The 13,783-nt window shown below is 36.3% G+C and overlaps 1 protein-coding gene across 1 annotated transcript in view; it reads left to right on the top strand.

The window, feature by feature from the left end:
- CWC27 (CWC27 spliceosome associated protein homolog) overlaps window positions 1–13,783 on the top strand; it is a 123,440-nt gene that overhangs the window by 68,954 nt on the left and 40,703 nt on the right. Inside the window, exon 11 of the mRNA XM_026865553.1 lies at window positions 13,550–13,647. Within this exon, the coding sequence (XP_026721354.1) occupies window positions 13,550–13,647 (98 nt within the window). The remainder of the gene's footprint in view (window positions 1–13,549; window positions 13,648–13,783) is intronic.

Below are 13,783 nucleotides of genomic sequence, written 5' to 3'. Positions count from 1 at the left end.
TCCTGATTGTGCATTCATCAGTGTAATTAAATCTATAGTCGTCAGACATTTGCTAATTAACTCTACGTCAGCAGTGGCATAGCAGTCATGCATTAACTGTTCAATACGGAAGAAGTTCACGCAGGTTCTAAATACTGAGTCAGGCTTTGGTTATACTTCAAAATCCATCTAATGATTATTAAACTTTCTTATTTAACCATTCATATGTTATATAAAAGTTAGAAACTTTTCTTTTTGTTTTATCTTTACATATCTCATGGTTGTTGCTTCCAAAGTTATATCAGGCTTTTCCAGTTACATAAAAAAGCCAGTGATCTTTTTTAGAGCTGTGAAAAAGCTTACTTACCCTCCATTCAAAAACAGAAAATGAGATATTACTTTCTCTGAGGAGTGTTTTTTCATAAGAGATATTTTATCCAAAAACCAAGCCAAAAAAAAATAATTGTGCACCTCTAGACATGGACCTCTCTGGTATGGAAAATATCACTCCACACTTATGTGCTGCTAAGTCAAAGTAATAAATGTCAGTTTTTTAGAAGTCACAACTGATTTAAGAATAAACTATGCTGGATTAGATCAAAAATCCATTTAGCCAAATATCCTTTCTCTCGTAGTTCTAAGATATTACTGGGGAATGTTTCCCGTTTCCCACAATTCTGTTTAAGGCTTGTTGAGTCAGAAAGTTCATTTGGCCTATTGTGCATAATGCTTCTTGGTGTATTTTTCTTCAGTGAATATATCTAACTTCTTTGAACCTGTTCATGGTTTTGGTCTGTATGATATCTTGTGGCAGTATGTTCCTCAGTTTAATTGTAAACAGTATGGACAATATTTCCTTCTGTTTATTTTACATCTGCTGTCTTGCAGTTTCACTTTATACCCACAAATCCATGTCATATGAAAAATAGTGAATAATACCTGTACCTTACATTCTGTTAAAGACATTTGTGTCCTGTGTTTGTTTGGATATAATTTTCATACTCATTCAGATCTTTGTTAACATTCTAATTTTCCTTCCTTATGAAATGTCCATATCCAGCATCTCTAAATCACATCCTGTCTCTATGTCTGGATTCTGAATCATGAACAGATTTTGGAAGTGGTGAGACACGAAGGATCTCTTCTTTCAGTGGACAGACAGAGAGACTTGTGGCTCATTCTTGCTGAAACCCCAATTGAAAGTGTTCTGCTCCTTCTGTATGCATATTTAGATAGAGAGAATCATAAAAATAAGGCAAAGGTCCTTTTCGCCACCCTTGTGTTGATACAGAAGCAATTGTAGACTGAGCTATGGTACTTGACTGGTGAGTGAGCTACATAGTTTTTCCAGAGTTTTTCCGTTTATTGTGAATGCATTGTACAGTGAATCTCTAAAGATCAGTTTCTGAAGTGCTGTATTTACTGTGTATACTTCTGGTCTCGGCCTTAAACGGGAAAAGGGAAACAAGGAGCAAGATGCTGCTGATAGAGCATCTCATCCAGCCCCTACCTAGCACTCTTAGTCTTCAGGAGCCCCTCACACCTGGACAAAAACTATAATGTAAGTCAGTGAAATTGTTCTGACAGTGGAAATCGCTTTTGACTTTCCCAGAGAGTCCTGCATCCCTCCCCTGTCACATCATGTACATGTGGTCCCTTCATGCGACAGAAGATGGCTTGGGAAAGCAAGTGCTCCAGCTAGGGTTTTTATTTCCTGCCAGAAAAATTCTTTCCAGTTTGCGCTCTCTTGTCTGGATCACAGGAGACCCTAGAAGACAGGGTAGCTGAGAAGGATCTTCAGGCTGGTGAATCACCCTGTTGGATCCTTTGAGGTTTAAATAGCACTACTGGAAAGAGGACATTTTTGTTAGCTTTGAGTGAGGCTCAGTGACAGTTTCTAGACTTGAAGCATTCTGCAAATCAGTCTCTAAACTTACATTAAGTTGATGACACTTTTATATATAGAAAAGCAACTTTGTGTTCTGTTGAGGTTATAGAATTTATTTTGTTTCTCTTCAGAGATCTGCTTATTTTGAGTCAGTAAAAAAGAATCTGTACTTGCTTGTGGAGGAATACAACAGGTAGATTGGGTAGAATGGCTCATCTTACAGGCAATTTGGCACTGATCCTGCAAACACAGCACATGCTTAACTTCATTCCTTTTTTACGTTAATAGAACTACTAACTACTGTGTGTTCAGAGTTCTCGGTTGTACTTTGTCGTAGCAGAACATTTGAATATGATTTGTTTGTTTAAAATATGCATCATGGAGAGGCTGCAGAACAGACTCACTTGAGAGTAATGTTGCCATTTCATAATAGGAAAGAATGCTAAAATCTAGAAATGTCTAGGCCAGCTGACTATGCAACATTTTTGGCAAGATTGTCTCTTTTGAATCTGACTTTTCAGTAGAATTACAAATCAAGTAAAGTTGACTGTTTTCTTTATTTAAGGCTCCTCCTATGACAGAATTTACTGTTTTGTATAGACAGGTCAGAAAAGGATTCTGTATGTCTGTGGTGACTATATTTTACAGTGTCTGATAGGTTTTTATGGAAGCCATTTGGTGATCTCATCAACAAGAAGTCTGTTGTTTCATTACTATCAGATTCAGTATGTGATTAAATCAGCAGAATGGAGAACATGAAGGGAGTGCTGCTTACTTTGCAATCATTTCCATCTGTTATAAATTTTTATCAGATGTTGGGAAACGGCAGGCAAAACTCAGAGTAAGTGTATTATCCAATTTCCAAGAAACAGTGATAACTAATTAGCATGTATTGTGCTCTTAGTTTAATCCATTTAGATATTTACAATATCCTATCCATCATTCCTCATACTATTTTGTTTTGAAGGCTCTGATGCTGACATAAATATTTTGGTACTTAGTAATCACGTGCACTGATGATACCATTTTCATAAAATAGAGAGTCAGAGTGAGGTGTGGAGAGGAAAATCTCCATTAGGCGTACAGAGCTGTCCTAAATGTCTCTGCCTCCATTGATGATGTTGGAATCTGCAAGTGCAATTGGCTGGCCAGTGGCCAGTACCATTTGCCTCAGGGAAGTGGAAGAGGATCCATCAGCAATATACATAAGCTGATTTATAATTAGGTCATCCCAAAGAATGAAGTATTATATTTCTTATGAAATTCATTTTTAGTGTTAATTGTTCTAAATAGATGTTCCTGGTTTTCATGTAAATGACTACAGTACTTTTAATAATGTGAAGGTTTTTACGCATTGGAGTTCTGCACCTTCTAAAAAGGTGCAAAAAAAATTGCCTGCAAAAAAATTATGTGATCTCATCTGAAGAGGGAAAAATATTTTCTCTTTTTTTCTAAATTACTGTGATTCTACTGAGTGTCTCCTTTACTCAAATACTAGAAGTCTGCAGTAGTTGTGGTTTTCCTCCCCTTTTTTATGTTTCCTGTGTCTCTCATTCTTTCTGAAATGAATAATTCCATTTTTCTCCATTGTCATGTCAGGGGAGATTTTTCATGGTGGTAATAATCTTTATCATCCTTTCTGGCATTTCCTGTATTACTGTTTGACATAGGGTATTCAGTTTCGTTTAGACTATTCTAAATTGAGCAGTGTTGGCTGACTTTTACAGTACCACTATAATACTTTTTGTTATTCTCCTTAAGTGTACATTTTATGTTACTGTCTTCCACAGCTACATATTAGTAGAGGTCTTCGTTGAGCTAGTCACTAGTAAAGTTCAGAGGCTTTTCATTAACTCATTCTGTTACTTTAGAGCTGTGTAAGGTGTACAAGGATTTCCCTCTGCAGAGTTTTGTAAGAGAATTTAATCCGAATTTCTGAGAACCTAACTGTGTCCATTTCTTCCGTTCTCCATTCCTGAGTTAAACACATGAGAAATCACTATGTTGTCTCTGAGTTTGACTGAGCTCCTCATTTTGCATCTTCCAGAAATGTTACCATCATGTGCCACTGTTTTTTCAGGGTATGTAACTTGAAGTATTAACTTTGCCATATTGAAAGGTAATTGCTTATTCTCTTCTCAGTTTGGCTAATTCTTTTTTTCACCGTGTGCTTTGTTTTCAATCCATTTCTCACCATTTGCTTTTTCTTTTTTAAAATGCTCATCATAAAGGCTTTTTGAATATCTAAAGCTATTCGCCTTGTTGTTCATTACTCTGTTCATCAACATCTTCTCCAACATATTGGAATGAAACTACTAGATAAGTGAGACAACATAGAGACTCACTGTTCAAGATGGTGTTTATTTGATTAGTTTCTTAAAACTACTCACCAGAATCTGTCATGAGGTTTACTGTGCTTTCCTTGGTCATCCCTTTTGTTCTAAAGATATAATGTTTTTTACTATCTGGTCATCCATTAATTGTTTTTAAGGTGAGTTAGTGGAAAGTTAGCCATTCCTGAGTTCCTTCCAGAGGATGTACTCTGGAGCTTTATTACACTTTAATTGGTTGATACCTCTTTCCCTAACATTTCTGTCTGTGGTCTTGTCTCATCTTTATGTGCAAATCAGATCAGCTTCTTAGAGAGTTATCTCCCTGGCATCTTCTTTTGAGAAGGCTGACACAAGTCAATTATTTATCTTAACAGCAGTGGCTTTGTTTCAGTTTATTATTCCCTTTAATCCCATGTGACATAGTGAACTCTTCCATTCATGTTTTCTTATTTTAGTTAATTCAATCATTTTAGAATTAATACCTTCAGCTGTTTCCTCTTTAAAACTCATCATATCCCCTTTTACACATATCATATATGACCTCCTACAATCTATTCTGACAGCCCTGGCTTTAGGTTTACAGATAGAAAATTATTTGGTTTGAATAACCTCCTAAACCTTGTTGCTTACTGACACTGTTTAATTTGTGGCCTTTCTGGTCCCTTTTTTGTGAATTTTGCATTGCCTCTGATAAGTTTTTTGTTTTACAGGAAGCATCCGTATTAATGCATTTGGTACTTTTATCTAAAGGCATTAGAACTTGTCTGACTTACCTAGTGAAACCACCCTTCTGAATTTTCAGAGTGACATATGGATTTGGTTTGCTTCCTCTAAGATGGTAGAACAATATAATACCATGGTCTAGATTTGAAAGTTAGAACAATTAAAGACAACAATTAGTGGCTAATAGAAAAATATATTGAATTTGTTTTCTAAAAGCGATTCTGTTAAACTAACCCATCTTTAGGTATTTCCTGGGCAAAAGTAACTTTTTTCTAGGCTAAAGGTATATGATAAAACATACTCTGGATTATTCTGGAAGAAATGATTAAAATTAAGGAGAGAGCTATTGTTTTGGGTCAAATTTATGAGGATAGTTCTTATTTCAGGTTTTCAGTAATACATTAAATATGGGGGAAAAAAGAAGGTTTGTTAAAGAAATTTGCAGATAATACAAAGTTAGAAAGTAATGTTAGTGAGATAGGAATAACTTAGATAGGAATATTTTAATGGAAAGCTGGATGATCTCAAAAGCTTGAATGATAGAAATAAGGTGAAACTTAACAGTCATAGGATCATGCAGTAAGGAACTAAAACAAGAATTCATCCTGCAGGCCGTCACTCAGAAGTGACAGAGGAGGAAGAAAACCTTTTAATTACAACAGCTGTGAATGATCGATGTGGTGTGCTGTTACAAAAAAGAAAAAAGGCAAATGTATGTCTATCAAGCTTTAAGATAGGCATATGCAATCCAGATAGATATGCCATTGATTTGGTCGAGTGACGCTGGCAGTCTCCTCCAATTTTTCTGTTTATATGTTTTATTTTAGCAGTGTGGCGTATCTTACATTAGCCAAAGTTAGGTTCTTCTCTTATATTGGAAGAATTTAAGTCCTATCTGTTCCAGGATCTGCTGTGAACACAGAAATACAGATAGTGCATAAAATCAGCCTTAAGCTAAAACTATGATATAGGCTTCTATATATGCCCTAATTTATACATCTGCAGTTTCTGGCAGTGTAGCTGGTGACTGAACAATGTAAGCGAAGCAAGTTTGTAGAGAAAGCGAATACCTTTTACTAAGCAAACCATGGAAGAAAAATAAACTAGCTGAAGAAGAGCTCATGTGCCCTGAAACCTGTGGGGCATTTTTCCTTCTCTGTCTTAGTTGCCGTAATGAAATATATCATTTCTCCCTTAATATCTTTCTTCTTGTTGCACAAGTTTATACTTCATGCTTCTGCAGGCCTGCTGTTTTTCTAAGCTTCTCCCAACAGAGTAAAATGGTAACATTCTTCATCAGTGTCAGCCTGTAAGAATTCATTGCTCAGTACTGAGACTGCTGACATACCGTGTATAGTCCACTATGCATAATGACATTAAAACAGAGTGCCAATTATCTGATGCTTTAATTATGCAATCCATTTATTTACACTCAGGTTTATAGAAATGGAAAGACCATAATGGTTCCCCCGTAGTCTTTAATAAATGTACCAGTCCTATTAGATTTCAGCATTGAAATCTTTCAGTGATCCTAGCTGAAATACATAAATACTGGCAATTCATCCATAAGCTCTTTTGGTGCAGAAGTTTTTTAAACAAAGAGTTACAGTACTAATTGCAAACTGTAATATACCAAGTACTGTTAAAGTCAAAACCAGCATTAAATGTTAGCATTAGCACAGGTGTCCATAGAGGGCCTGACAGCTAAATTTAAATATTTTGTTTAGATGTTCCCAATGTCAAGACCTGGTGAATATGTCTTCTACCATTTTTATATCATCATCTTATTTGAGACATGACTGTGATGTACCATTTGTAGAAGACAGACATATGACTGACTTTGACAGCAAAACTAAGTGGCAAAAAGACGCAGTGCATATTCCAAACTCATAATTTTTGTTCTCATTTTACCGTTGTAGAATTGTTGCAGTACCAGAGATAAACAGTAATGTAATCCAGATAAAAATAAGATTCTTGAACCCTAGAAAAGTCCTAGAACTACATGCCAAATGGGGAAATTTGCTATCCATTCCAAGAACTGTAGGTTGTGCAGGAACCCCAAGGGGCAGAAGGAGGACTATCAGAAGAGAATTCAAAACTGACACTGTAGAGCAGATGCTTCCCTTGATTCTTCCACATGTACTGCAAATCAGTTAGTTATACAAACATGACATTTTATATTGTTTTGTTTTATCATTACAGCTCTCTATTTGGAAATAATATTTGTATTTTAACTTAGAATTTGAATTCACAGATAGAATATTACACATTTTTCAAGAGAAGAAACCAAAAGCTATCATCAGACTAGGGATTCATCCTCATTCCCCTGATATTCTTAAGTTGTTCACTTGTCAGTTCAAGAATGACCTTTCCATATAAATCATGGGTGCTAAGGATATAATAGGCATTGAAAATTATCATTAATAAATTTAAGAAAGAATATGGAATGTGCTTTTTACAAAATTAATAAATTTGGGAAAGAAAGTGTGACTGACTGTAATAGGCAGGGATTGAATCCATGACTTCTTTCTAGGCTATTACTTTACATTATGAAGGGATAATATTGTACTACTGCTTGATTTTTATTTGGTGTATCTAACCTAAACTAGAAACATTTATTCTGCTATGAACTTAACATAAGTGGTGTTAAAATACTTCAGCATTTATTTTATTTTATTAAGACATTAAAAGATGCTACTTATGTAAAAATTACTTATGTGACAATCTTGACATGCTTTTATTATTTATAACATTTTTAAATTACTTTGTAAAATTAATAAGAATGAATAAGAGTATTTCTTTTTTTCTTGTTCTGATATGTTTACTTTGAATAAAACTTACTAAATAATGTTACCATTTAAGGATAGCCAGCTAGTAATTTTCGTCTGATGCTGCTGAATGAGAACACATAAAAAGCAAATGAAAGGAAATGGCCTTTTTTTAAAAAAGGGCAATGTAATTATAATACCATAAAAAGAGGAAGAGAAACAACATGCTATTTTATCAGAAATAATACCTTAATCTAATACTCATTATTACAAAGAACAGCGCTTCCATGGATTAATTCTTGTTTCAACTACAACATACCTTTTAGAAAATCAGCAGGTCCAGTGATGCAGAATACACCATAATCTTTCAGTTTTCAGTCACTGAATAGTTCCTCCATTATAAATGCACTTTTTATCTAGGTGAATCCTCTGACTGTGAAGCTGTCTGTGTAGTTTTGGCACTACCTAAGTACTTAACTTTTGAAAAAAATATGGCTTTGTTTAATATTGTTTGTACCAGGATCAATGAATGACTGTGTACTAGAGTAACCTTAATCAGTTTGGGCTTCTCTCAGGGCTGAGGTGGAGTTCAGAGGGGGTGTGGTGAGCACTCTGAAATGTAGTGAAGTTTAGACTGGAGTTAAGATAAACTTGGAAATGTGAAATTTTCAGGCATTTTGTGATCGAAATGTAGACATCAAATAAATTTTAGCATCTACTGAGCTTTGTCACCATTGGATGGGGAGTATCTAAATTCCAGTTTTGAATATATGCAACCACCTTTTACCTAAATCACAACCTAATAAGGTATACTATGCACCTCTACACCTTATTTGTGCCTGTGTACCATCTGTTATTAGTTTCAGATGTTTTATGCCTAAATAAACACAGCCAGTTATGATTTATATGTATGTGTGTGTATGAGCGTACAAGTACAGAGAAACATGAGTATGTGTATAGAGAAAGAAGGATGGTTTTGTGTTTGTGCATAGCGAGTATAATCATATGGTCACTTACACCAAAGTCACGATTAGTGTTTATTTCTGTAAACAGTTCTTTTCTTCTGCCAAAGAGAAGTAGAATATAGAACTTCCTTTTGAATTAAGAAGTTACTTTGTAAATTCAGAAGACCTCTTATTACTTGCAGCAAGACACCTTCAGTACATGGCACTTAGAAATGAGTTTATTCCAACTGATATTATTCCTTGCTAAGTATTAATTCCTGATTTAAATATAAAAGAAAAATAAATATATTAGACAGCTGAAGCATGTACTGTATGATGTTATAAAGATAACAGGTTATGTATTGAAACAGTAAATGAAAATAATCTTTTGACCTTGGGATCGTAGAAATTAGAGGAAAGTTTTCCAGACCAATACTTTCACCTGTCTGAGGCCTGCTTCACCATGAAGTACATCAAACTGCAACTGAATCATGAAAGTAATTCTGCTTTATTGAAGTTAAGAAAAGGTACTTCTCAGTCATTAGGTGCAAGATGAATTGTTTGAGATATGTTCATCCCATTGATTGCTGGCTTAGAGATTAGCAGTCAAGTAGTGTTCATGATTGAATCGTAGAATGGTTTAGGTTGGGAGACCTGTAAAGGTCATCTAGTTGAAACTGCAATGATCAGGAACATCTTCAACTAGACCAGATTGCTCAGATCCCCATCCAACCTGACCTTGAATGTTTCCAGGGATGGATCATCTGCCACCTCTTTGGGAAACCTATTCCAGTGTTTTCCCGCCCTCACCATAAATCATTTCTTTCTTACATTTAGTCTGAATCTTTTTTCCTTTAGTTTAAAACCATTACCCCTTGTCCTGTTGCTACAGGCCCTACTGAAAAGTTTGCCCCCATTTTTCTCATAAGCCCCTTTTAAGTATTGAAAGGCTGCTATAAGATCTCTCTGGAGCCTTCTCTTCTCCACGCTGAACAACCCCAACTCTCTGAGTTGTCCTCATAGAAAGAGGTATTCCAGCCCTCTGATCATTTTCATGGCCTTCCTCTGGACCTACTCCAACAGGTCCATGTCTTTCCTGTACTAAGGAATCCAGAGCTGGACACAGTACTTCAGGTGGGGTCTCACCAGAGCGAAGTAGAGGGAGAGAACCCCCTCCCTCAACCTGCTGGCCACACTTCTCTTGATGCAACCCAGGACGTGGTTGGCTTTCTGGGCTGTGAGTGCACATTGCCAGCTCATGCCCAACTTTTCATCCACCAGTACCCCCAAGTCCTTCTCCACAGGGCTGCTCTCAATCCCTTCATCCTCCAGTCTGTATTGATACAAGGGATTGCTCCAACCCAGGTACAGGACCTTGCACTTGGCCTTGTTGAACCTCCTGAGATTCACATGGGCCCACTTATCAAGCTTGTCCAGGTCCCTCTGGATAGTACCCTGTCCGTTAGGCATTTCACCTGCACCACTCAGGTTAGTGTCACCTGCAAATTTGCTGAGGGTGTACTTGATCCCCCTGTGTCATTGATGAAGATGCTAAATAATACTGGTCCCAGTGTTGACCCCTGAGGGACACCTCTCATCACTGATCTCCATCTGGACATTCAGCCATTGACCACTACTCTCTGGATGCAGCATTTCATTTAATCTGTATAACTGAATGAATGTTTAATAAAAATTTGAAAACTATTAGAATTATAAAAAACAAAACTACTATTTCAGAGACTAATTATGGCAAGAGATATGATGTAGGGAAATAAAGACAGGTTAGCCTTGTTTCGCTCCTAACCAGGTATAACGCAGTGCTTTGTTTGGTACACTCTTCAGCAAAAATAATGAATTTGTTACTAATGCTGGTTAGTGTGATTTTGTAGGTAGTAGGTAATTGTGTTGCCTTGGGGAACCTGGAGGGAGAGGATGATATGGGTTTAAAAAGGGTTGACTTTTTTGGTTTATAAGAATTAACTGATTTGATACAGTGTGTAGTAGATTTGTATCAAACATTTCTTTAAAATCCACTGACATTCTTATTTTTAATTTTTTTAAGTCTTTATAAGAAAATAATAGGGTACATGAGAACAGACTACAAATAATTTTAATTTAATACCTAAGTGGCCACAATGCAAAAAAAAAAAAAAAACAAACTTGTAATACAACTAAGTACCAGGTTATACAATTGGAAATCAGAAATGCAGGTTGTAGCTGCAGGATAGTACAACTGCTGAATATCATTTTGGAGAGAAGTGACTAAGAGGTGGGGGTTTGGTCCATGTTGCCTAGCTTTAGAAGAAATAATGGCAACATGGAATCCAACTTGGTACTTCAGCAATTTCACTAAAACATTCTTCAGAAACTGTGGAGATAAAAGCTTAACATTTTGGAGAATGAACTACTTTTCAAAATATGCTATTTAGGATTGAAATACTTTTTTGGTTTTGTATGCAACATTGGCAATGCTGTTTCTGAAAGAGAAAAAGCAATTGCATATTGTTTGTTTTCTACTTGTGCATTTTGGCCCTTCAAAATGGTGGTAAATAGGCAGGGGAGGAGATAATACCTGCTCTGGAAGTACCTCTCTGTGTTGAAGGAGGGAGGACAGCTTCCAGGCTGCAGGAAGCAGCAAGAATAGAGAGCAGGAGCAAGAGGAGATCCTGCAGCCTAGTAGTGGGACAGAGAGAGCACCGAGACAAGCATGGAGCAGACAGTGCTGTGCCTCTGTAGTAACAAAAACTTTCCAGGGACAGGAGGCAACTGCATAATTAACTAAAAACCAACTGCTGTGTTATATGAAACCTGAGTGCAGATTTACTGTGTGCAAAGACCTATGCTTCAAAGATGTAGGGGCCATGTACAGACTGATCTGTAGTCCCTTGTTTTGATTCTGCTCTACCTTATCAATTTGACATTTTCCTGTTTACAAGAAGTCAGTTATTTCTAGTTCTGTTCCAGTAAATCTGGCCTGTGAGTATAGCCTGGCTATTCTATCAGTCTGTCCTTGTGTCTTCATCTTTAGCACGCAGGCTTTTTGGATTACCTTTCTCATCTACGTAACTTCTGAAGTGAGCCTAGGAATAAAATGTAGAAAATGTGGAGTTTATAAGGAGCCAAGTATCAAAGTCCTTTACTGACCTAGTGCTAATCGTAGACAGAACTTGAAAAAACATTTTAGAATTAGGCTCTCTAGGAGGACCTTCTGTGTTCTGTACAAAAACCTCTTTCCACTGGGAGGAAAAAAAAAAAGGGGGGGTGGCGTGGTGAATAATTGTCACTAGTTAATTTGTTCTTCATTCCACAACAGCTTAACATAACTAAGAGTAAGCACGTCCCTCTTACAGGAAAAACTTCTGATGTGCTAGGCTTTGTTACTCATAAGTGCCATTCATAACCCCCTCTTGCTGTGGTGTTGTCGTCACTACATTCTAGCACTCTTAAGTATTTTAAATGTGTAACCTTTATTTACATGTGTGTTGTTCCTGCTGTACAACTTGTATAAGAAAACACTGCAGTATCCTTGATTAGTGTTGTAATGCAGTTTACTTAGAATACTATCCCCAATTTATATAAAAGCAATAGAGCTACTTGGGTTAAAAATGTCTCTTTATCCTTCACCTATGATTTTCTCCTCAGGATGGAAAATTAGAACTGTACTCTTGTGTTAAAGCTGGTGATCTAGCTTCTTCCATGCTGTTGAAAATTCAGACCTACTGCTGTAGGTGGTCATTTGAATACCTTTACAGTGGCAGTCGTGTTTTTCTAGTGCTTTTCACAAGCTGTGTGTGCATATGCACAAATGAAAACTAAGTTCCAAAGAAGTCGTCACCCACAATTTCAAATCTATGCTTAAAAAAGGCTGCTGTATTGTGAGTTAGGGTAGTAAAGATGAGAACTGAGGTACAGAAATGAGCTGCAGGGAGCTTGTATGCCATGTTCCTGCATTGTAATAATTTTTGCTATTCATTGACTTTGAATACTGAATCTATCAGAACTTAATTTTCTTTGAAAAAAAGTGGGACATACAGATTCTAACACCAGAAAAACTTGAAGCAGTTATCAGTTATTTTCTGTGGTAACCATTAGACTGTCACAATTAGGCATGAGCTAAAGTTCAAGAAATTCCATTTAAACATACAAAAGAGCTTTTTTGCACCGAGGGAGGTCAAGCAGTGGCTGCCCAGACAGATTGTGGGGTTTTGATTATCTTTGGATATTCAAAACCTGACTGGACAGTGCTCTCTGCAACATACTCTGGCCCTTCTTTGAGCAGGGGAGCTGGATGGGCTGATCTGAAGTCCTTTCAACCTGTGATTCTATGAAGACAGATATTTGATCTGATACTGGCACAATGACTTGCAAATTTTGCTTTCATCTTTGTAGTGTTATCACCTGATTATTTTTTTGTAAAATGAAATTAATTTTCATATGCAATAATTTATGCTTACTTACATATCATGTCTTTGTCACTTAACAGCTGCATTGCCAGTCTGTCTAAGAAATCCAGGATGCTAAGATTTATTACTCAGTAAATGGAATTTTGTAATACATGTAACATCTATTTGTCAGTGCCTCTGCTTCAGATTCTCTTTGTGTGGTTCTCATGGTTAAATATTAGAATGTTAAAAATACAAATGAGGGTTCTTTGCTTTATTATTCACATCCTTGACATACTTCTAATGGGGTCTTAAAATAAAACATCTGTTATATTCTTCTGTTTTCTGCACTAATGAAAATACAAACTTTCTTAGGTTCTGTTGATTTTTTAGCCATGTACCTAGCATCAGTAAGTCAATACCTTCACTTTTATATCAGTGATTTATTACCCCTTAACTTTGATTCTGTTTATCCTGAGTGATTTAACATTCACAGAAGATTAAATTCTTGTAAATACTTTCCTCTTTGCAGTGAGGAGCTACGGAAAGAAGTACGACAGCTGAAACGTGAACTGCTGGAAGCAAAACAGAAAAAAGATGAAAGAGCTTTAAAACCCAAAGAAAAGGAAGGTAAGAGTATATTACAGCAGGTGTTGTGTAGATCTCCAGTTAATATTCCAGTTTTAAAGTTTTTTAGTAGGTCTGTGTTTCATGTGGATAAATGTGAACACTATATTGTTGAAATGGGGTGGGGGGGTGGGGGGGG

Source organism: Athene cunicularia (assembly GCF_003259725.1).
Source record: "Athene cunicularia isolate RWA chromosome Z unlocalized genomic scaffold, athCun1 chrZ_part1, whole genome shotgun sequence".
Taxonomy (NCBI): domain Eukaryota; kingdom Metazoa; phylum Chordata; class Aves; order Strigiformes; family Strigidae; genus Athene; species Athene cunicularia.
This window is presented reverse-complemented; position numbering and strand designations above follow the sequence as displayed.